This window comes from Lolium rigidum, chromosome 3 (assembly GCF_022539505.1).
Source record: "Lolium rigidum isolate FL_2022 chromosome 3, APGP_CSIRO_Lrig_0.1, whole genome shotgun sequence".
NCBI classification, from domain to species: Eukaryota; Viridiplantae; Streptophyta; class Magnoliopsida; order Poales; family Poaceae; genus Lolium; species Lolium rigidum.
In genome coordinates, this window is record NC_061510.1 from 379,395,904 (window position 1) to 379,421,776 (window position 25,873).

General features: G+C 46.6%; 1 protein-coding gene across 1 annotated transcript; it reads right to left on the reverse strand.

Moving 5' to 3' along the window:
* Positions 1–495: 495 nt before the first annotated feature.
* On the reverse strand, positions 496–24,268 carry LOC124697515 (casein kinase I-like). The gene is made up of 12 exons (XM_047230097.1): positions 24,128–24,268; positions 2,407–2,644; positions 2,278–2,318; positions 2,102–2,171; positions 1,839–1,987; positions 1,656–1,751; positions 1,487–1,563; positions 1,337–1,401; positions 1,105–1,168; positions 924–1,008; positions 714–840; positions 496–601 (listed from the first exon to the last, which is right to left on the reverse strand). The coding sequence occupies exons 1-12, from the start codon at positions 24,266–24,268 to the stop codon at positions 534–536; spliced, it is 1,221 nt and encodes a 406-aa protein (XP_047086053.1). The 3' UTR covers positions 496–533.
* Positions 24,269–25,873: the final 1,605 nt, after the last annotated feature.

Sequence of the window (25,873 nt, forward strand, 5' to 3'; positions counted from 1 at the left end):
AAATTTAGTGGCAAGATTTGGTCAAGGATATTATAGGATCTACATCTCTTTGTCGGCGAGCTACAGCATGCAGGGTGCAGGGTCGTGGTGGTCTCCAGATATTTCTACAGAATGGTAGGAACCACCGCTTTGATCGATGAAGCAAATCTTACCACTGAAGTACATAGCACATGCGATCACCGAAAACGTGCCCTCATAACCGGTTACCGGTTACCTTGAGGGTGAAAGAAAGGAAAACCAAAACCACTCAGACAACAAAGAAAAAAATTAACAGCCACGCGTCATGTAACTATTAGAGGAAAGAGAGGATAATGTGTTCATCTACAGTATCCAAATCACTATGAGAGAGGTAAATTGTTTAGCTTTTATATAGGGTATAATGTAGCAACACACGAGTGAGGCCTGCTCGTCCACAAAATCAATAATTGTGTACCAATATCACCGGAGTACTAGCACTTAATTTTCACTTGTGCAAAAATATATACAGAGACTTCTGTTCGGTCTCCTCCATATTGCTACCTCTCCATAAAAACTCAATACCGGTAGTCCTTGTAATAATGCCGAGGAATCATCCAATCATACACATAATCATATTGATAGCCTGCACATAGAGACAACAATTGCTTAGAATTACAACTTCTACAAATACATTCACCATTCTTTTGAATTTTATATCTTGAGTGTATTTTTGTAACACGCAAGAAGTAACCCACCTTGTTGAACGAAAAGGTCTCTGAACATTTTCTTGAGGTACAGATAGTTCGGCTCGTCTTCGAATCCCAGCGAGCGACAGTAGTTGAGGTAAGATGCAAATTCTGTAGGATGGCCACGGCAAAGCTCCTGAAATTAACCGTGAGATGATGGTTGAGAAAAAACGACGCCCCAACAGTTGAGAGAGCGGATCATGGGCATGGAGAAGTTACCTCAGGTGAAGTGGCAATTTTCATGTCCTTGATCATCTCATGTGTTTGCCTATGGTTTCCGGCTTCTATACCCTGCCATGGAAGGCTGATTGATAGCAACAACACAAAGTTTTTGTATTAATATGGAGGTTAGGCAGAGAGAATGGCAGAAGATTACACAGAGTTAAGTTCAACAAACAACCTTCCGGTTAACAAGTACAACAGCATGTATCCGATCGATTCCAGGTCGTCCCTCCGGCTTTGCTCTATTGAAGATGGAAATCAGATTTTAACGTTAATTATCATCAAAACCAAAAACGAGTGGAGAGGCAAAAGAAGTTCACTAGGAAGAATAACACTAGCTAGACGACTTGAATCTAGGAACTGTTGCAGGATAAAGGACATCATGTCCAGCAGCCCACAAAGAAACTTACCTATCCCAAGATGGTTGTTGATACTCGCATATCTTGGCGTTCCTGCCAAGCTCATCATGTTGTCTCTGTGATTAAATAGACAAGACTGTCATATATTTGATTCTGAAGTGTTGTAGACAATTCCAAGTATATAAACAATGAGATATTTACCTATATGGGATGTGCTGCATTTTGTGTTTCGCTCTCTCCATATACTTCTTTGCAATTCCGAAATCTATAATATGAACCTACAAGAGAAGAGATTTGAAGATGTCGAAAATAAGTAAATCTACAATGATCCATCATACAGTCAGACAAAGTGAATGTAACTACCAATTACCAGGTTTGCACTCTTTCCAGTACCCATGAGAAAGTTTTGTGGCTTGATATCTCTGTGCACGAAAGATTTGGAGTGCACATATTGGACCCGGTCGATCTAGCAGAACAAAAAAAAAATAGGCAGGAGTGAGGTTTAAAATGCCAATTCCATTGCAAAACATATATGCATATGCGAAGTACGTACCATCTGGTCAGCGAGCATCAGAACAGTTTTCAGGGACAGCTTCCTGTCGCAGGAGTCGAAGAGCTCTTCCAGGTTCGGTCCCAGCAGGTCCATCACCAGGACGCTGAAATCGTCCTGTATGCCAAACCACTTGACGTTTGGGATTCCAGCTGCAGAAGCAAAAGAGAATCAATGTCAATCATTCCTATATATGTTAGACAAGAAAAAACAGAGAGATTAATCGGATAGGAGAAGAGTAAAAAAAAGTTTGTATTATTGCTTACTTTCTCCACCAAGTTTCCTGTAAATCTTTAACTCGTAGATCAGCTGGGGGAACCTTGCTTTCAGAGATTCCTGGTCAGATTAATTAAGAAGATTGAAGCAAGTTATAGTTAGAAACTTATAATATGTAACTAAAAGATACATTGAGGTTTGGCAAAGAAGTGATGGAGGAACTCACGAGCTTGATGGCGACATGCTCTTTGGTCTCGAGGTTGGTGCCTGCAAGCAGAAACACAACACCAATTGATAAATGTTGGAGATCGAAACCAACAAAAGAAAATCGATCAGTGGGATCGGCGGGACGAACCGTGGTAGATTTCCCCGAAGGAGCCGGTGCCGATGAGGCTGCCGACGCGGAAGTCGCCGCCTTCACCGGCGCCGGTGGAGATGGTCTCCGGGACCGACTTGAATTTGCGGGGCGGTGGCATGCTCCGGCCATGTGGCTCCGGCGGCGATCGGATCCTGGCCGCATTGTCGCCGTGGGCGGCTTGGTGGCGGCCGATCATAGCGGGCGGGCGGACGGGCTGCGGCGGGGAAGCAACAAGCTATCGATCCGTGAAAGCAGGTTTGTTTTGGTTTACACGCAGGTACCGACGTACGCACGGCACAACCTGCTCTCGACTCCGGCTCGGCGGCTCGGCTCCCGATTTGTGTAGTTGTAGGACTACAAGATGTGCAAAGAGTTTTTTTTTATGGCAGGTGAAAGGGATATTAAGACGAACGGGTTACGTTCCGGTCCGGATCAGCTGCCGCCTGCCGATAGCACCGGGGCGGCCTTCCTTGTTCACATGATTTTCTATCTCTAAATTGATTTTTTTTACGAAACACAGTACATATGCTTATATATAAGTACATACACTCACCTTTTTAGGACGTTTGTACAATGTTTAGAGCATCCCCACTCGTTGGTGCTCCCCACGTCCAAATTCGGACGAAACAACCGCCGGATTGGACGAAATTAAGTCGTGGGGAGTACCGTATTTCCAGTCGTCCACCCGGAGTTCGGCGGACATAGTTTAAATTCAAACAAAGCGCCGTCCCGCGCTACAAGTACGGCCAGTTGATCGGTAAAAGGAGCAAAAGGATCAGCCACAGATCGGCGATCGGAGAGAAATTACACGGAGACAGGCTCGTCGGCAGTCCCGGCCGGCACGGCGGTGTCCGACGGACCAGTTTCCTCACACGCCGTGGCCGAAGCGGCTGCGGCAGCCGACGAGGAAGCAGCGGCAGTGGACGTCGAAGCAGCCGCAGTCGACGAGGTAGATGGTGAGGAAGCCGAGGTAGGAGCCGGCGGAGACGACGAAGGACTGGCCGGAGTGGCTCGGAGGATGTCGCTGCGGTGGTCCTGGTACCAATTCCTCGTCTCCTCGTCCATCAGTTCCATGTCGCCGCCGCCCATCAGGAACGCCAAGTCTGTGTTCCTCTTCTTCGCCGCCGCCGTCGTCTTCAGCAGGGCGATCCGGACGCCTTGGTTGGCGAGCATCTCCCGCCACCTGCCGTCGAACTTGTCGTTCCTCCCGTCGGCGTGCGACCTCAAGTCGGTCCAGCACTTGTCGATCGACGCCTGCATCCTGTCGGCGGGATTGTCCGTCCGTTTGAGCTCTTTGAGCTTCTTCTGGCCGAGTTCAGGGCGCCCTTCCGCCGCGCAAGACGCCGGAGCGTCGGGGTTGTACTGCTCGGTCTTGCTCTTCGAGAGGGTCATGCGAGTTTCCTTCCACTTCTCGCAGTTCTCGAGGCGGGCGTAGACGTTGAGGAACTTGAACTGCAGGCCGGTGTCGTCCGTGTACATGTCCAAAGCTCGGCGCAGCTGGGTAAAAAAGAGCACGGCGATACGGGTCAGTTAACGACGATGTACCTCGGTGATGCAAGGTCGACGGAGCATACCTTCTGCTCCAAGTCGTGGCCGCTGATCGGCCGTTTGTCGACCTCCTCCTGTATGCCATGTCATTTGTTGCACGCCGTCTGCATGATCCCCCAATGGGTGGCCATTGCCTTGTCTCCCCGGTACACGTTCATGTTCGTCTTGTTGAAGTAGGGATCGACGAGTTTGCGTTCCTCGTACGCCTGCCTCACTCGAAGCCATTATGTGTCGAACGACTGATTGGCCACGATTATGCCGTTCGTGGACACGGTCATCCAAGCTTCGGCGAGGCACTCCTCTTCCTTCGGCGTCCATTTGATACGCGGTTCGGTAGGCGGCGAGTCCTTCTTCCTCTTCTTCTTCCCCTTCGACAGGTTGGCGGCGGCTTGAGTTGGCTCTTCTTCTTCCTCGTCTTCTTCTTCGACGGCTTGGCTTACGTCGGCAAAATCCTCCCGATGCTCGTTGCGCACCGCCACAACTGTCGTCGCCCTCGTCTCCTCTTGCGTGAAGAACCCCGGGCACGCAGCGGCGGCGGACATGAAGAACCCCGGGCTCGCAGCGGCGGCCATGGAGCCGGAGGTGATCATCTCGTGGATCTCCTCTTCATTCGGCGCCGCCGTCGCACCGAACGGGAGCGGCCCTCGTCGCAGGGCCGGCGAGGTGCCCTCGAACAGGCCGCCGCCACCGACGTCAAGCTCGGGCTGCGACGGCGTGGACCTGGATGGTTGGACGTAGGCGCCCTCTTGGAACATGGCAGTCGGCGACGGCGAGTACAGCGAAGGGGAGAAGGACGACGGGGAACTGGTTGTACCTTGCGTCGGCCATTGGCCGGGGAACATGCCGCCGCCGCCGCCGCTCATGGCCATGCTGATCATCCTTGCTTGTTCATCCTGGGCCGCCGCCGCCCTCTTGGCGGCGGCTCTTTTCACCCTCTCTGCCCTGCCGCTTGTTTCCACGTCGCGCCGTCTCTCGTCCACCGCCCACTCGGCGTTCGACATGCCCGGCGGCTTCGTCTTCTTCGCTCGCGGCTTCCTCGCCGGCGCCTTCGGCGGCATTGTGGTGGACGAGGAGAGTGGTGGTGGACGAGAAGACGCCGCCTGGAACTGGAACTGGAAGACGAGGAGAATGGCCAATTTCGGCGGGAGAGAATGGGGATATGCAAGCAAATTGGAGGGAATGGTGATAGGCAAGCAAATTGGAGGGAAAATCGACAGGATTTGGTTTTCCTGTCGCCGACTACGCGGGTCCATACAACGTTTTGCGCCAAAATCTTTCGTCCGGAGTCCCCGAGCGCGCCCCAGGGGGCCGGGGATGGCGTGGGCTCGCCGGATGGATGAAGGGCCAAATCCGGACGAAAACGAGGAACCGGGGGCGCGACTGGGCCGATTTACGCCGTCCGGATGTAAAAAAAGCTCACCGGGGGCCTGTTCGGGGGGACGAGTGGAGATGCTCTTATATATTAGCAGTGCCATATAGATAAATGATGAGGTGGATGAAACATAAAGTCAGAAGGGAGATGTTGTCTTTTCTTAGCTGATATTTGATCACATAACTAGAACGTATGATCACTAGTGATAAGATTAAGAACAAACCATTATACATTATATTTTATTATTGTATCTAAATTACGGATTAAAACAAGCGAATCCCCTCCCTGGCAATCGATCGCTCGAGCAATCACTTTCCGTGGCGCGGAAGCGCTCGCGGAGCGAGTCAATTCCCTTTTTATCACGTAGTGTTTTAATTGCGTTCACACGTGTTCACACTAACAGCTTGTATTACTACTTTGCAAGTTGCATGCAGCCAAAAGCGTTCACACTGCATGCATGCACATGCACAGAGCATCTCATGGATTTGCATTTAATGAGCCAACTTTTCAGCACACTTTCATAAGTTGTTGCATGCATACACATAGCATCACACTCTTTTTCTTCAGCACGAGGCAGGCTCTCAATTCTCTTTTTGCAATTCTCTTTTGGGTGTTATTTTCGTACGGTAATTCATATTTAATGGTATCCTTTTGCAATTCCATTTTTTGGCCAGTGGTTTTTAAGGGGGAATAACGGACTTGCAACTCAAATGAACTACCACTTGCTACTCAAATTAAGTACTGTTTTAAGTTGTAAGCTAACAAAAAGTTGCTAAAATATTCTAAATGAAAATTACTTTTTAGGGTTGTTAGGTATTTATATTTACCGTTGATAAATAACGGGATATCGGGTTGATAACTTGTAAACAAAAAAAGAGTCGCTACATATTTTAAATTAAATTAAATATTTAGGGTTGATATTTATTTATATTTACCATTGATAAATAGCGGGTCACCGGGTTGATAGCTTGTAAACTAAAAGAGAGTCGCTAAAATATTTTAAATGAAATACATTTTTAGGGTTATTATTTATTTATATATACAGTTGATAAATAACGAGGCACCAGGTTGATAGTTTGTAAAATAAAAAAATGTTCGCTAAAATATTCTAAATGAAATACTTTTTAGGGTTGGTAGTTATTTATAATTAACATTGATAAATAACGGAGCACCGGATTGATAAACTGTCAACTAAAAAGAGTTGTTAAAATATTCGAAATGAAATTAGATTTTTAGGGTTGGTAGTTATTTATATTTACTGTTGATAAATAACAGGACACCGGTTTGATAGCTTCTTGTTATCACCAGAATTTGACCGGATCAGAGGTGGGCCGCGATTGGAGATGGGCTTGCAGAATATACATGGAAGAAATACATGAATCGGCCTTGTATACAAAGTTTGGGCTAGTTTGCCCGTGTATCTGTAACATAGTAGGATAGGTGTCGTTTAGATAGAGTTTGATTTGTACCCGGTTGGGATTATTCCCACGTTAGAAAGTCTACGGACTATAAATATGTATCTAGGGTTTATGAAATAAACAACAATCACGTTCACCACAAACCAATCTAGGCGCATCGCCAACTCCCTTGTCTCGAGGGTTTCTTCCGGTAAGCATCATGTTGCCTAGATCGCATCTTGCGATCTAGGCAGACACGTTTATTCGTTGTTCATGCGTTGCTTGTGCTCGAAGCCTTTTTGATGGCGAGCAACGTAGTTATCATAGATGTGTTAGGGTTAGCATTGTTCATCGTATCATATGCTCGTCGTCGTGCAACCCTTAGACGTCTAGCCGTCCTTACACCTATCTTAGGTGTAAGGGCGGCACCCCGCTTGATCATTATTTAGTAGATCCGATCTCGTTATGATTGCTCCTTGTTCTTCAAGGATTAGTTTGATATCTCGCATAGTTAGGCCTTACAAACGGGTTGAAGGATCCAAGTGTCGCGTAGGGTGTAGTTTGCTATCCCTAGACAGGATGTTCCGGGGATCAACTTCGTGTTGGTTTTTAGGCCTTGTCTAGGGTCGGTTTACGATCACCGTGCGTGGCCGCCGGGCTCAATCACGAGTAGGATGTTCCGATTATGCGGTGAAAACCCTAAATCGTAGTAGGTCGTTTTAGCTTTATTTTGATCAAGCAGGACCACCATCTGATCGTACACCTCGTACGCATCATGGGTAGATCGGCTCCTTGAGCCGATTCACAGGATAACCTGAGAGCCGATCGAGGCTCGTATTTAATGTTTACATGTAAGCCATGCAGGAAACTAAGCGAGGCACAATCCAACACCTTCCTGACCAGGTATAGGTCAGGTGGCACGCCCTTGCACCAGCATCGGACGTGCGTGCCGAATCTTTGCGGGCCGTCGCTCGGAGGGACCAGGGCCAGCCGCAGTCCTGGGAGCCTCCCGGCTCTACAGTGTTGCCAGTCGCTGCTCGCCGGTGGGTTTCTGACCGCAACACTTCTAAACTAAAAAAGATTCGCTAAAATTTTTAAAATAAAATTAGCTTTGGGGTTGATAATTATATACATTTACCGTTGATCACTCGAGTACGGAAGGTTGTTATCCAAACAGAGAGGGTTGATAACTTTTAGCCCGAAAAAAAATTTCTCGAAACATATCAACATTGGTGCTAGTTTTGAAGATCTCGTCGAGACGGATTTATTAGTGAAAGCGAATCTTAATTTGGAGTTGTCGTTTAAAAGTTAAAACGTTTTGAATTTTTAAATTTTGGAAAAGATTCCGCTGACATCAGCAAATTCATCTATTTATGCATGCATGCATAATTTTTCCGCAACAGCCTGCACCAGGTGATAATTTTATACATTTACGGTTGATCACTCAAGTACGGAGGGGTTGATTATTTAAATAGAGAGAGTTGATAACTTTTAGCTAGAAAAAAAGTTTGTCGAAACATATTAACATGTGTGCTAATTTTGAAGATATCGTCGAGACGGATTTTATTGGTGAAAGTGAATCTTAATTTGGAGTTGTCCTTTAAAAGTTAAAATGTTTGGAATTTTCAAATTTGGGAAACATTCCACTGACATCAGCATATTTGTCTATTTGTGCATGCATGCAGAACTTTCCCTCGATAGCCTGCATCAGGTTGATAATTTTATACATTCACCGTTGATCACTTAAGTACGGGGGGTTGATTATTCAAACAGAGAGGATTGATAAATTTTAGCCCGAAAAAAAGTTTCCCGAAACATATCAACATGGGTGCTAGTTTTGAAGATCTCGTCGAGACGGATTTATTGGTGAAAGCGAATCTTAATTTGAAGTTGTCGTTTAAAAGTTAAAACGTTTTGAATTTTCAAATTTGGGAAAGATTCCGCAAACATCAGCAGATTCGTCTATTTATGCATGCATGCAGAACTTTCCCTCAATAGCCTGCACCAGGTTGATAATTTTATACATTTACCGTTGATCACTCAAGTACGGAGGGGTTGATTATTGAAATAAAGAGGGTTGATAACTTTTAGCCAGAATTTTTTTGTCGAAACATATTAAAATGGGTGCTAGTTTTGAAGATCTCGTCAAGACGGATTTATTGGTGAAAACAGATCTTAAATCGGAGTTGTCGTTTTTGTGAGATAAGACGTTTTGAATTTTCAAATTCGGAAAGATTCTCACTTACGTCATCAAATTCGTCTGTTTCTACATGCATGCAAAACTTTTCCTCAATAGCCTCCACTACAGTCCAAAATTTGCCAAAAATGGAAAAAAATTGATTGGAAACTGACCGTTCATTCTCTCCCTGGCGCTCGAGTGCTAGCTAGGGCAGCCCCAAAATAAGACCCTTTTATCAAGCTTATACATGCTTTATTGATCAAGCAGAAAGATTTGAAGAAATACAAGGGGCCCTCGGGAGGCTGTAAGAGCCACCCCTGTTTTCCTAATTCTTGGTTTATGTTATAGAGCTAAGAGCTAGTCGATGAGCTTCTCTGTTGAAGCTTCTAGGTTCATTCCCGAAGCCTGAACGGCGTTGTTGTGAATGCACATGTTGTCTCCTAGATCTCCTTGGTGATCACCTCGTAAACACCAAAGTAAGCCACTGGAGACTGATACGTCTCAAACGTATCTATAATTTCTTATGTTCCATGCTACTTTTATGACAGTACTCACATGTTTTATACACACTTTACATCATTTATACGCATTTTCCGGAACTAACCTATTAACGAGATGCCGAAGCGCCAGTTCCTGTTTTGTGCTGTTTTTGGTTTCAGAAATCCTACACATGAAATATTCTCGGAATTGGACGAAATTAACGCCTAGGGTCTTATTTTTCCACGGAGCTTCCAGAAAACCGAAGGAGATACGAAGTGGGGCCACGAGGTGGCGACACACTAAGGCGGCGCGGCCAAGGAGGGGCCCGCACCGCCCTAGTGTGTGGGCCCCTCGTGAAGCCCCTGACTCTGCCCTTCCGCCTACTTAAACTCTCCGTCGCGAAAACCCTATTACCGAGAGCCACGATACGAGAAAATTTCCAGAGACGCCGCCGCCGCCAATCCCATCTCGGGGGATTCTGGAGATCACCTCCGGCACCCTGCCGGAGAGGGGAATCATCACCCGGAGGACTCTACATCACCATGATCGCCTCCGGACTGATGTGTGAGTAGTTCATCCTTGGACTATGGGTCCATAGCAGTAGCTACATGGTTGTCTTCTCCTCTTGTGCTATCATGTTAGATCTTGTGAGCTGCCTATCATGATCAAGATCGTCTATCTGTAATGCTACATGTTGTGTTTGTTGAGATCCGAGGAATATGGAATACAATGTCAAGTTGATTATTGATCTATCATATATGTGTTGTTTATGTTCTTGCATGCTCTCCGTTGCTAGTAGAGGCTCTGGCCAAGTTGATACTTGTGACTCCAAGAGGGGGTATTTATGCTCGATAGTGGGTTCATGTCTCCATTGAATCTGGGGGAGTGACAGCAACCCCTAAGGTTGTGGATGTGTTGTTGCCACTAGGGATAAAACATCAATGCTTTGTCTAAGGATATTTGTGTTGATTACATTACGCACCATACTTAATGCAATTGTCTGTTGTTTGCAACTTAATACTGGAAAGGGTGCGGATGCTAACCTGAAGGTGGTCTTTTTAGGCATAGATGCATGCTGGATAGCGGTCTATGTACTTTGTCGTAATGCCCTGATTAAATCTCATATTAGTCTTCGTGATATGTATGTGCATTGTTATGCCCTCTTTATTTGTCAATTGCCCAACTGTAATTTGTTCACCCAACATGCTATTTCTTATTGGAGAGACACCACTAGTGAACTATGGACCCCGGTCCATTCTTTTACATCTGAAATACAATCTACTGCAAACTATGTTGTTTGTTGTTCTTCGCAAACAAACATCATTTTCCACACCATATGTTTAATCCTTTGTTTACAACAAGCCAGTGAGATTGACAACCTCACTGTTAAGTTGGGGCGAAGTATTTTGATTGTGTTGTGCAGGTTCCACGTTGGCGCCAGAATCCCTGGTGTTGCGCTGCACTACACTCCTTCGCCAACAACTTTCACGTGGCCTTCATCTCCTACTGGTTCGATAACCTTGGTTTCATACTGAGAGAAAACTTGCTGCTGTACGCATCACACCTTCCTCTTGGGGTTCCCAACAGACGTGTGTCAACTACACGCCAGCAAAGACTGGTAACGATTTCCCAGCAGACAGTTGCCACACATATGCGATTCGGGTTCAAATCTTGCGCCAAGGCTAGTACCTTAGGCAAGACAAAGCCTCAAGAATGGTTGGGGTATAGGGGCACTGTATCGTGAGAGTAGAAGCCCCCATGAACGCGCCTGACTCAGTTAAGCACACCATAACAAGCGCTCCTCCATCTTCGATCTTCCTTGTTGTGTCTGCATTTAATTTCACATAGCCTGAGGTAACCACCTTGGCACAACGCCCGCCGAGGTATTATTGCACTGCCTACTCGTCAGTGAGCATGCATTGGGAATGTATGATTTGACCAGATTTGTCCCTCGGAACCATGCCAACACCAACTGAGCCATCAACGATCTTAATAGAGATATGGAAGTTCAATTTGACCCATCCTAATGAGGGCACTACCACATGGTAGTGGAAGTTAATTTCTTGCACCGTGGAGATGTATATGGAAGTTGTATCCGGCAGATCGGCACCAAAAACTGCTTATCTTGATCAAGTCCATTGTCGACAAGCTTTTGATGCCGTGAACCGTGTCCACGCTCTCTGCTAAGTTGTGTGACTTCACTAGCACAAATAATAATGATTTTATGTGCACACCTATTGCTCCACCTGCTACTACAGCAGAATTTTATGAAATTAAACCTGCTTTACTAAATCTTGTTATGAGAGAGCAATTTTCTGGTGTTAGTTCTGATGATGCTGCTGCCCATCTTAATAATTTTGTTGAACTTTGTGAAATGCAAAAGTATAAGGATGTAGATGGTGACATTATAAAATTGAAATTGTTTCCTTTCTCCTTAAGAGGAAGAGCTAAAGATTGGTTGCTATCTTTGCCTAAGAATAGTATTGATTCATGGACTAAATGTAAATATGCTTTCAATGGTAGATATTATCCTCCCACTAAAATTATATCTTTGAGAAGTAGCATAATGAATTTTAAGCAATTGGATAATGAACATGTTGCTCAAGCATGGGAAAGAATGAAATATTTGGTAAAGAATTGCCCTACCCATGGACTAACTACTTGGATGATCATCCAAACCTTTTATGCAGGATTGAATTTTTCTTCGCGGAACCTATTGGATTCAGCTGCTGGAGGTACTTTTATGTCCATCACCTTAGGCGCCGCAACAAAGCTTCTTGATGATATGATGATCAATCACTCTGAATGGCACACTGAAAGGGCTCCACAAGGTAAGAAGGTAAATTCTGTTGAAGAAACCTCCTCCTTGAGTGATAAGATTGATGTGATTATGTCTATGCTTGTTAATGGTAGATCGAATGTTGATTTTAATAATGTTCCTTTAGCTTCATTGGTTGCCCAAGAAGAACATGTTGATGTGAACTTCATTAAAAATAATAATTTCAACAACAATGCTTATAGGAATAATTCTGGTAACAACTATAGGCCATATCCTTCTAATAATGGTAATGGTTATGATAATTATTATGGTAATTCTTACAACAATAGTAGAAGTGTACCCTCTGGTCTTGAATTCATGCTTAAAGAATTCATTAGTACACAAACTGCTTTTAACAAATCTGTTGAGGAAAAGCTTGGTAAAATTGATATTCTTGCTTCTAAGGTTGATAGTCTTGTTGTTGATGTTGATATTTTAAAATCGAAAGTTATGCCTAATGAAGATAAAGATATTAAGTCCTTTGCTACAACAAACGCCATCCAAGTTCGAATAAATGAAAATATTAGATTGATGGCTGAATTGCATGCTAGGTGGGAGAGACAAGAAAAAATTGCTAAAGAGAATAATGTAGCTAAAGTTTGGACTATTACCACCACTAGTTATGATGATGTTTCACATGTTGCTAAACCTCCTACAATCAATGGTAAAATAATTGGTGTTAGCAATGTTTCTACTCCTAGTGCAAAGCATGCAAAATTGCCTGAAACTGCTAAAACTGCTGAAACTGCTTGTGATAAAACTGCTGAAATTTTTCAAAATATTGGGGACAATGATCCCATTGCTTTAGATCATAATGGTTTAGATTTTGATGATTGTCATATCTCTGAAGTTATTAATTTCTTACAAAAACTTGCTAGAAGTCCTAATGCTAGTGCTATAAATTTGGCCTTTACAAAACATATTACAAATGCTCTCATAAAAGCTAGAGAAGAGAAATTAAAACTTGAAACTTCTATTTCCAGGAAGTTGGAAGATGGTTGGGAGCCCATCATTAAAATGAGGGTCAACGACTTTGATTGTAATGCTTTATGTGATCTTGGTGCAAGTATTTCTGTTATGCCTAAGAAACTCTATGATATGCTTGACTTGCCACCATTGAAAAATTGTTATTTGGAAGTTAATCTTGCTGATAATTCTATAAAGAAACCTTTGGGGAGGATTGATAATGTTTGCATTACGGTTAACAATAACCTTGTCCCCGTTGATTTTGTTGTCTTGGATATTGAATGCAATGCATCTTGTCCCATTATTTTGGGAAGACCTTTTCTTCGAACTATTGGTGCTATTATAGATATGAAGGAAGGGAATATTAAGTATCAATTTCTTCTCAAGAAAGGTATGGAACACTTCCCTAGAAAGAGAATTATTCTATTATTAGAACAAATTATGATTTTGATGCTTCATCTCTTGATAATACTTGATTCACACTTTCTGCGACTAGCTGAAAGGCGTTAAAGAAAAGCGCTTATGGGAGACAACCCATTATTTTACTTCTGCACTTTTATTTTATATTTGAGTCTTGGAAGTTTTTACTACTGTAGCAACCTCTCCTTATCTTTATTTTATTGCATTGTTGTGCCAAGTAAAGTCTTTGATAGTAAGGTTAATACTAGATTTGGATTACTGCGCAGAAACAGATTTCTTACTGTCACGAATTTGAGTAGAATTCTCTGTAGGTAACTCAGAAAAATCTGCCAATTTACGTGTGCGATACTCAGATATGTACGCAACTTTCATTCAATTTGAGCTTTTTCATCTGAGCAAGTTAAGTGCCCCTGAAAAATCCGTCTTTACGGACTATTCTGTTTTGACAGATTCTGCCTTTTATTTCGCATTGCCTCTTTTGCTATGTTGAATGGATTTATTTGTTCCATTAACTTTCAGTAGCTTTGTGCAATGTCCAGAAGTGTTAAGAATGATTATGTCACCTCTGAATATGTGAATTTTTGATTATGCACTAACCCTCTAATGAGTTTGTTTTGAGTTTGGTGTGGAGGAAGTTTTCAAGGGTCAAGAGAGGAGGATGATACAATATGATCAAGAAGAGTGAAAAGTCTAAGTTTGGGGATGCACCCGTGGTTCATCCCTGCATGCTTCAAGAAGACTCAAGTATCTAAGCTTGGGGATGCCCAAGGCATCCCCTTCTTCATCGACAACTTATCAGGTCACCTCTAGTGAAACTATATTTTTATTCTGTCACATCTTATGTGCTTTACTTGGAGCGTCTGTATGTTTTTATTTTTATTTTTGTTTGAATAAAATCGGATCCTAGCATTCTTTGTTTGGGAGAGAGACACGCTCCACTGTTTCATATGAACACTGGTTGACAAGGTATCAACTTATCAATGCCTATGGATTGTAGGCTAGAGTTTAGTTGGAAGTAGAGGGCAAGTAGATCTCGAAGGTTTCAGCCGAAAAGTACTCGACGATTATGAAAACTAGGGTTTGCAGACAATGATTCGATGATCTCTTTGTCCCTCGACTCCCCCTTTATATAAGAGGCGGAGCCGAGGGTTTCGTTTCGTACAAGTTACAGAGTCCGGGACGGTTTCTAACTCATCCCGCCAGATTACAAATAGCACTTCCTATTACAACTCTAACTTTCCTTAATATATCTTGGGCTCCCGAATCTTCTTATTCTTCGGGTAATGAGCCTTCAATAAACCCCGGGTACTATCTTCGGCAGGCCCATTTGGGATGCCTATGTCACTGGTGTTCTTAGCTATACTTTTAATCACTACAAGAAAAGTTGCCATGGCCGACGAAGTTGAAGTCGCGTCGTGGTTGCTGGTGTACCATGGCCGACGATTTTTGGTCCCTCCGTGGTTGTTATCACCAGATTTTGGCTAAATCAGGAGGTGGGCCGCGGTCAAGATGGGCTTGGAAGATTACACGTGGAAGATCTCTGAAGCGGCCTTGTTCGGGGAATTTGGGCTATATTGCCCATGTATCTTTAATTACCATAGATTGTATTTAGATTAAAAGTTAGAGTTTATCTCGTGCACGGTTTAGTGCACGCCCACATTAGAAAGTCCCCTGGACTATAAATATGTACCTAGGGTTTATGGAATAAACAACAACCAACGTTCAACCACAAACAAATCTCGGCGCATCGCCAACTCCTTCGTCTCGAGGGTTTCTACCGGTAAGCATCATGCTGCCTAGATCGCATCTTGCGATCTAGGCAAGACAAGCCTGCCCACGTTGTTCATGCGTTGCTCGTATCGAAGCGTTTTTGATGGCGAGCAACGTAGTTATCTTAGACATGTTAGGGTTAGCATTGTTCTTCGAATTACATGCTTTCGTAGTGCAACCCTTGCATGTCTAGCCTCCCTTACACCTATCTTAGGTGTAGGGGCGGCACCCCGCTTGATCATAGTTTGGTAGATCTGATCCGTTACAATTACTCCTTGTTCTACAAGGATTAGTTTAATATCTGCAATAGTTAGGCCTTACAAAGGGGTGGAGCATCCAGCGGCACGTAGGGTGTCGTTCGTTGGCCCTAAGCAGGATGTTCCGGGGATCAACCTCGTGTTGGTTTTTAGGCCTTGTTTAGGATCGGCTTACGATCACCGTGCGTGGCCGCGAGGCCCAACCTGGAGTAGGACGATCCGATTATGCGGTGAAAACCCTAGATCGTCGTAGATCTCATTAGCTTTACCTTGATCAAGCAGGACCACCATATATTCGGACACCTCGTCCGAATCATGGGTGGATCGGCTCTTTGAGCCGATTTACGAGATAACCCGAGAGCCGATCGAGGCTCGTATTTAATGTTTACGTGTGTGCCCTGCAGGAAACTAAGCGAGGCATCATCCACACCTTCCTGACCAGGTATAGGTCAGGTGGCACGCCCTTGTGATAAACATCGGCGCGTGCGACCAGGAGGCTTTGCGGGCCGTCGCTCCGAGGGACTGGGGCCGGCCGCAGCCCTAGTTGTTCCCGGCTCTACGGTGTTGCCCGTCTCCGCCCGCCGGGGGGTTTCTGACGTCAACACATTCTGGCACGCCCGGTGGGACAGTCGACGACGTCCACGACATCGCCATCTACATCCGAGATGGCGGAAGACACTCCGGTCACGTACGAGGATCTGCCTGATGAGCTCAAGAAGAAACACGACGAGATCAAGGCAACCCTCGAAGACGAACTCATCGGCTCCTTCCACCGAACCCGCTCCCATGGCGTCAGGGGGAAGGGTTTCACACCTGAGGGCGCACTCGAGGGAGTGGACCTGTCCGCCCCGTCAGAAGAACGCACCAGGTCGCTGAAGTACGAGGATCTGCCCGAGGAGCTCAAAAGGAAACATGACGAGATCAAGGCAACCCTCGAAGCCGAACTCATCGGCTCCTCTGAGAAGACCCGGCCGCACGATATCAAGCTCGATAGAGACTCAAGTCCGTCGCCTGGCGTCAACATGGTGGATCTCAGCTACTCCATAGGCCAGCCAAAGTGCTCCTTTGGTGTCAACATGGCAGGGCTTGCAAGCCGCCATGGCAAAGACGAAGCAGAAAGCAGCCACTCCCGTGGCAACGATGAAGAGGAGGCCGATCCACGCGACAGGCCCCAAGATGATGACAGGCGGTACCTGACAGGGGAGGGAATAAGACGCGTGCGGTATCGGCGTCCACTCTCTGAGCACCTCCTCCGCAAATATGAGCGGCAGCACGACCGACGTCGGCACTACGATGTAGATGATGAAAGGAATTGTCAGTCTGATGCAGAGGTCAGGAGGTACCGTCAACATGATAGAAGCGACGACGGGTACAATCGTCGCGCTGAAGGAAGGTCAAGGGGGCAGGATAACATGGATAGGCACTGGGACTGTCCGTTCTTCAAACATTGCTGGGACTCAGGAATGAGCCGATTGCCAACAATCGAGAACTGCCCAGAATGCAAACAAAGGAAGAAGGATGCCGCTAACGTGTCCGTGTTCGAGCGTCTAGGGCCTCTCCCACCTCGGAACAAGCATGCTGAGTCCGCTCGGGTGGAAGATCTCGAGGAACTAGAGGACGATGAAGAAGATAAATATCATCGGCCCAGGTGGTGCCCCGACGGGCTCAGCCGTTCCCAAAAGCGAAGGGTTCAGCGTCCGCGTGGGTTGGAAGAAGCCGAAAGATTGTACCTGCGCACGCTAAGGAAGGCACGGCCTGATCCGGCCGCCAAAATTCGGCGAACCCCGGACGAAGAAGGTCGGCCACAAAGAAAAGAGTGGCGCCCCAAGCAGAGGAAAGCCGATGATGATACATCGGCTGGCACAAACATGGTCTTCATTCTTCCAACGGAGTTTAGCGCTCCAAGATTGTATGAAGCACCTGTGGCGCAATTAGACTGCGGCCCACGGCTAGTCATCTTTGAGAAGCCAAAAGAAAGAAGTTACAGGCATCTGAAGGCCCTGTACTTGCGAGGCTACATCAATGGGCAGCCTGTCAACAAAATGTTGGTGGACACCGGAGCGGCAGTTAACATCATGCCATACTCCATGCTACGTCGGTTGGGACGCTCCAGGCTCGGATCTGATCAAGACCAACGTAACACTGAGTGATTTCAACGGCCAAGCGTCTGACGCACAAGGTGTTCTGAATGTGGATCTGACCGTAGGAAGGAAAACTGTCCCTACGACGTTCTTTATCGTCGACAGCAAGAGTACCTACGCTGTCCTACTAGGGAGAGATTGGATCCACGCCAACTGTTGCATTCCATCCACGATGCACCAATGCCCGATACGATGGGATGGAGATGAAGTAGAAGTCGTCCGTGCGAGATGATTCGGTCGAGGTTTCAACAGCCGGCATGGACATTTGGGAGACATCGGGCCAAGAGCCGCTCTCGGGTATCAACTTGGACGACTGCGAGCGCATCGACGTGACAAAGAACGGGGTCAGACTGGTCTTATCCACAGGCCTGACTGTGTGACAAAACAAGCGTCGATAAACAAACGTGGCGAGGCTGATCCTTGTGATCGGCCCCAAAAATTTATGAAGGATCATCTACAAAACCTTCACCGAGCAAGCAATGTGGAGGCCGATTCCAGCAATCGGCCAAAATTATCCTCACCATCCATTCTGCCTGGGTTCAACATGTTATCCAACAGAGCCGATACCATCAAATCTCTTGACAGAATCGGCTCGGGGGGCACCCAGGTGGATAAAACACGAGGATATGCATTAGAGGTGTCTCATCCTTTGGTGATGGGTATTGAAGCATGGGGGCCGATGCATAAATCGGCCGAAAATTCAAAAAATCCAGCATATCTCTTCAAGTTCAGCCCAACGGAGGGAGCATATCTCTTCTAAGATCAGAAGAACAGCCGATGACGAAGCGATCGGCTGTAATGTTTTGGCCAAGGTGGTGACTTGGTAGCTGTTGCCTCCAGGGGGTGTTACGTCCAGAGTTTTGGAGGGCATCGGAAGTTGCCTCAGCCTGCCAAAGACGATGAGCCGGTCTGATCAGCCAGGTGCAAGATGTGAGTTGGGCGGGGCAGCTCGCCCTGAAGTTTCTTCACTCTAAAGAACCGATTTCTGTTGAAATCGGCTGATGCGCTGCGAGGTGGAAACCGAGGATGACCGACTTGGTCAGCTCACTGCTATTCTCGCCCCGACTGAGGCTCGGGGGGCAGCTTGCCCCGAAGGATCCGTTGTTACAGAAAGCCGATTTTGTTGGAATCGGCTGACTCTGCATCACAACTTGTCTGAAGAATGCTACTGGTATTGTAAAGTTATCAGTTTTTCAGCAGGACAGTTGATTCAGCGACAAGCCCAGGGCTCTGTTGTGGACACCCACCTGAGGCCAGATTGCCAACCTGGTAGATGGGCTGGTTAGATTCATAATCAGGTTTAATGATCCCTTGTGAGGTGTTTCGTGAGGTAGAGCCGATCCACGGTCATCGACCTTAGTTCGAGTGCACGAGGTTGCCAGGTTGCCAGGTCAGCAGTACTATCAGAGGAATGTGGGCATGCAAGTCAGCCTTGTTCATGGAGCTGTGGGTAATCATCCACAACATCGACCGCCAACGGAAGAAAGGTGATCGGCCGGTTGGCCCTGCGGGATAGCTCTCCTGGACGTGATCGAGCCCGCCCTGAAATGTCGATGACCTGGGAAACCGATTTGTTGGAATCGGCTGATGCGGCGCCACAGTTGGGAAGCCGGTGATGGTCCATTAGGCTGGTCCATTTTTTATCCTCGCCTTGGCTGAGGCTCGGGGGGCAGCTCGCCCTCAAGGATTAGCCGATTTTGTCGAAATCGGCTAGCTCTGCATCACGGCTCATTTGAAAGATGGCGAATTATCGCAGAAGGAAACCGCCGGAGCTGAGTGAGCGGAGTTTGGAAAGGATAATGCGGCAGAAGAATGTCTGAAATTTAAAAGTTGATAAGAAGATTGGACATTATTTCAGGGGCTTTGCCGCTAAGATTAACGTGCCATCCTGTGAAATCTGCAAGTCCTAGGATTTGCACGGTTATGGCTTGGCCTCGTTGGACCAGGAGTTTGGGTCCGGATGGATCTATCTCAAAATTTATCGTGAGGGACCGATGCGCTGCCGTCGGCTCGCTGGGCTTTGACCAAATTGACAATCGGCAGAATCAGCGCGAAGGACAATCGGCTAAATTATCCTAAGGGAAATCGGCAAAATCAGATTGGGGAATTTCTTCAACAATTAACCAGATTCCTCATACAGAAGAGCTGATTGCTCTCAAAAGGGAGTACTAAGGGGATACATTGCCCCGTCTACTGCTACTAATCTTGTGCTAAGGGTCCCATCTATGGGTTGTTGCTGCCCTCGTCGCCGCCGTCATCGCCGCTGTGGGCGCTGCTCCCGGCCGGCTCGTCGTCGCTACTCCAGCGGCCGCCGGAAGGACCTTCGTTGTCCTCATCTTCCTCGTCGTCGCCGTCGGCCGTCGCCGCCGTCGAGGTCACTCAGATTCCCCGGCCAGGGACAATGGCGCTTGGCCGGTGGCTCGTCGGGGAGGCTGTCGTCGTCGTCCTCCTCCTCTTCCTCCTCCTTCACCTCCTCGGAAGTGGTGAAGTCGTCCCAGGAGAAGCGATCGTCATCGCTCTCCTCCTCCGGTTCCCCGACGGCGAGGAAGCGGAGGTCACGCTCCCCTTCCGTCGAGGATTTGTCATCCTCCGACCAGAGGGAGAAGTCATGGCTCGACTCCTCCCCGGCGTCAATGGCGCGGCAGATGTTGGCCGCGTGGACCTCCGTCGGGTTCGGCTCCGGCGTCGGCTCGCGGGACGGAGAGGACTGGGTGGAAAGGTCCGACGAGGCGGAGGAGGAAGAAGACATTGTGGCAGAGGAGGGTTTTTTGGAAGTGCTAATGCAAAGGGGAGAACTGTTCGATGCGGTTAAATAAAAGGATGGGGATTTAATTTTCGAACAATTTTCGAGGACATGGTGCCAAAACTGTCAAATCGTGCAGAGAAGTTGGGAAGGCAAGTCGTCATGATGAAGCATACTGCGACGGTTCTGCTCTGCCACGACGTGACCCCTCGGAGGAAAAAACAGAGTGGTTTTGAAATTACCATTATCAAAACCAGGGGGACATGTGTTATCACCAGATTTTGGTTATATCAGGAGGTGGGCCGCGGTCAAGATGGGCTTGGAAGATTACACGTGGAAGATCTCTGAAGCGGCCTTGTTCGGGGAATTTGGGCTATATTGCCCATGTATCTTTAATTACCATAGATTGTATCTAGATTAAAAGTTAGAGTTTATCTCGTGCACGGTTTAGTGCACGCCCACATTAGAAAGTCCCCTGGACTATAAATATGTACCTAGGGTTTATGGAATAAACAACAACCAACGTTCAACCACAAACAAATCTCGGCGCATCGCCAACTCCTTCGTCTCGAGGGTTTCTACCGGTAAGCATCATGCTGCCTAGATCGCATCTTGCGATCTAGGCAGCACAAGCCTGCCTACGTTGTTCATGCGTTGCTCGTATCGAAGCCTTTTTGATGGCGAGCAACGTAGTTATCTTAGACATGTTAGGGTTAGCATTGTTCTTCGATATTACATGCTTTCGTAGTGCAACCCTTGCATGTCTAGCCTCCCTTACACCTATCTTAGGTGTAGGGGCGGCACCCCGCTTGATCATAGTTTAGTAGATCCGATCCGTTACAATTGCTCCTTGTTCTACAAGGATTAGTTTAATATCCGCAATAGTTAGGCCTTACAAGGGGCGGAGGATCCAGCGGCGCGTAGGGTGGCGTTCGTTGGCCCTAGAACGGATGTTCCGGGGATCAACCTCGTGTCGGTTTTTAGGCCTCGTTTAGGATCGGCTTACGATCACCGTGCGTGGCCGCGAGGCCCAACCTGGAGTAGGACGATCCGATTATGCGGTGAAAACCCTAGATCGTCGTAGATCTCATTAGCTTTACCTTGATCAAGCAGGACCACCATATATTCGGACACCTCGTTCGAATCATGGGTGGATCGGCTCTTTGAGCCGATTCACAGGATAACCTGAGAGCCGATCGAGGCTCGTATTTAACGTTTACGTGTGTGCCCCGCAGGAAACTAAGCGAGGCATCATCCACACCTTCCTCGACCGAGTATAGGTCAGGTGGCACGCCCTCGTGATACACATCGGCGCGTGCCACCAGGAGGCTTTGCGGGCCGTCGCTCTGAGGGACTGGGGCCAGCCGCTGCCCTAGTTGTTCCCGGCTCTACGGTGTTGCCCGTCTCGCGCCGCCGGTGGGTTTCGACGTCAACACCTAAATAGTTGAATTGTAAGGAAATTCATTAAGTAAATAATATATAAAACACATTATGAATAATTTAAACAATAAGACAAGCTCATTAGAGAAAACCTTGAGCTTTATTGATTAACACACAAGATACATTGTCTTTACATTATTCATAATGGAAATAAATGAATTTTACAACACATTACAAGAATTGGAGAAATTGAAAAATAAAAGAAAATAAAAAGAAAAGTACAAGGAAGGATTCTATCCTAAATACTACAAGATCATCTTCACTTGATCTTGAATTTGATGATCTCCATATCCATTTTGGTCAATTGTTGATTCCCTGCACAAAACAAAGCAAGACAAGAATTAAGCCAAGTGGCAAAGCCACTTGGCAGGTTAGCAAATAAAGGAAATGAAGGGGATATGATCAAGCTGTCGAGCTGATCCTCTCCAAGCCAAGTTCAGAGTATCGGTGCACACACACACACACAGCAGCTCACACGTGTGTGCATGCTCAACACTAGCCACCGAGTGTGCATGTAGCACAACACACACACACATCATCGGTGAGTCACCAAATGTGCCAGACCCTAGGCCGTCGACCGGGGAGGGCAAGGGAGCAGCCAAATATAAGCTTTTCGAAGCCAAACCCTAAGCCATGTCATCCATCGACAAGCTTCACGGGTAAGTCACCAAGAACACAAGAACACAAGAACACATGAACAACCAGCTTGTTCAATCCGTTCAACTCACCATGAACCAAACCAAGATCGAATCAAGCTCACCAGGAGGAGCAGGGCAAGTAAATCAACCACAAGAACAACACAGAAGCAATCCTCTACACCAACAAACCATCTAGGAGCTGGAGTGAGGTATAAACAAGATCAACCTGAGCAAAACCCTGTTTTGCTCATAAATAAGCATATGCACCAATCACACATAAGCAAAAGGGTAGATACCGTATGTTTGTGTCATCCTATGGCTAACTAGTCATTTGGGTTCAAGCAAACATAGAGAACAGCCAGTAGAGATCATCCAGGGAACATTGGTTGTGTTTACACATGGACACAACCAGAGAAACCAACATGGATTCAAAACCCTGGTCAGATACAGGCTCACTTGACCACCAGAGCTAGCTAAGCCATCAGACATGATAGACTATCATGTGTCTATCTTGTTTATCAACATCAAAGCTACTGGTAATTCACCAAGTGATTAGCCAGTGAGCATCTATTCATCAAAGAAAGCCACCACAGGTGGGAGCTACCCTTAACAGCAATACAAGTCTTGCCAGTGGCTACCTCAAACCACAGACCAAGCACAAGAACCTACACATCATTATCCATGTGGATTCAGTAGAGGGCTAGGGTACACAACTGAGTGTTGGCATCCATCTAGCCGTGTCTCATTTAATAGGATGATCACAACTGCAAAGCAGCTCACATCACTTATCCACTTCAGTAAAATTTAGGCAAATGCAGATAAGTGAACTAAACAAACAAATCAAAGCACCAGGGCTTTGCAGTGATCCAATGGATCATTGCAAGCAACAGCAGTTGCTTAAGCCAACAACAAGTACACACCAGGCTCAGCTTCGTATGAAGCACAAACAGCGATCGGTTGAGCACCGATGAATCACAGAGAGAAGCCCACACTTGCTCACAAGCAAGAAATGATTAATTGATCATCAGAGCATCACTTGCTCTTGCTACAGGTCACCACAGCCAAGCATATCATCAAGGAATTGATGTATATGGACAACAATTAAGCAAAGCCAAACCTACTGTGAGCCAGAACTCAAAAATCATCACACAAATAACACTGTCTCCTGCTAAACAGCAAGAATCAACCACAGTAATAAACCAAAGGAGCTAGAGCTTATTACAGCACAAGTAAGCAAGCAATAGCAATGGCTGGTGATGCTCAGATGAGCATCTAGCCAGATGATAGCATGTATAACCTCAAGGGTGAGCAGAGACAAGAATCAAAGGAAGCACACATCACAGCAGATTTGCACAAGCACATAGACTAGAGCAAGCATGGCAATAGCAACACAACAAGCAAGCATACGTAGCAGCGAAGAAGCTAAGCGCAGCAGAAAGCAGCAAGAACAAGCATGGCGTGACCTCCACAGGGAGGAAAGCCATGGCCAGAGCACATAGAAGAGAAGGAAGAACAAGCACATAGGGTAAGAGAGAGGCGGCGCATGTACCTGGAGCGAGCAGACGGCAGGCGTAGCCGTGGCGGCCACGACGGCGCGCGCCGAAGGCACGGCGGCACCTGGCCAGGCCATGCCAGGCCCGACTAGCGCCGCACCACTCCACACCACGGTGGGAAGGCCCGACGGCGCCATCACGTCTGAGGCGCCGGTGAGCACCGCACCACCGTGCGGACAAACGAGAGGGGGATCGGCGAAGGGGCGGCTAGAACCAGATCGATGCCGTGGATCTGGTGCGCCGTCGCGTGGCGGTGCAGATGCGCCCCATGGCAAGGGCCATGGCGGCCGGGGATCGCCGGAATCGGCCGGCGACGGTGAGGGCGACGCAGATCGCCGCAGAGAGGAGAGGGGATTAGGGTTAGGTCGAGCGGCGCGAGGAGGTGGGCGAGTGAGCGACCGCTCGGGTCGGTTGGACCCGAGCTGGTTTAGCCCAACCCACTGGGCTCCACTGACAGGTGGGCCCAGGGGCAAATAAGACTTTTCACAATTTGATAAAAACCTGAAACTTTGAAATTCAATAGAAAATTGATAAAAGCTCTAAAAAATAATTAAAAATATGAAAATGAATCAGCATAAAATTCTCTATTTAAATAAAATACCAAACAGAATTTTTGAAGACAATTAAGAATAAGTCCTATTTTGTTGATTTAAATAAGAATTTAAATCACATATAATATTTTTTAAATGAAAATAAGTCCATTAATGCAATTGGATTTTAAAAACACCTTGACAACATTTCAAGGTTGTATATTACTTCAAATCAAATATTCCCAAATTATTCTTAGTATCAACCTCTTACATGAAATAATAACGACATCAGAAGGGGGGAACAAACCCTAAAAATGGAATCATGCATAATTGCTTCTTTAACCATTGCCCTTATCGGACAATGATGCTATTTTTCAGAACCAGAGGACAAGGGTCAGTCCACACCTTCCAACTGCAAAACTTTGCAGTGTTCAGGCAAGTTCATCACTTGCTCATATCATTTGAGTATTTCTATCAAATTAATTGCAAAGTACTATGGTTATCACTATTGCATAAAAATCGAAACCACTACTTTCATAACTATGAATATGACTATGTGGTGGGCAATGGAACCATGGATTGTGTTGATATGGTGGAGGTTCCATTGCACGGGTTTATATCCATCTAGGATTAAACAACAAATGTCGCCAGTGATTCTTGTGCCGTAATACCCGTGTTAACCATAAGATCCGGAGTGGGACGGAGTAGTCAAAAGTGTTTCCACCTCTCGTTCATCAACGGATGCGCTTTACCGTAGACACGTGTATCTGTCAGGGCAAGCGGTTGGCTGGGGAAGCCTTAAGTCCCCACGGCATAGTCCGTAGACACTTGTCGCTCGAAGTGCAAGCGGTTGGCTGGGGAGGCCTTAAGTCCCCACGGTATTGCGTTCTATGATGGGTTGCAACTACCGGCGAAGGAGTTTGGTTAACGAGTCCCAAACTGTTGTCGTGGTTGGGGTCCACCCGTGAGTGGGATTAATGGGACCGGCGAGGACCCAGGGTCGGGGTATGCAACAAAGGGTGGGTGTTCGAGGTAGCGGAGGAACATGATTGGCTAGACCTTATACCGGGCCTCACACCGAAGGAAGTGTGGACGGGAAAGCTGCCCGGTTGGCACCAAGGTTAAGATCTCTTATGGGTAAAGCAACACACCTCTGCAGAGTGTAAAGAACCGTGACTGTCACTCCTCGTTCCGGGATAAGGAACTGCGAAC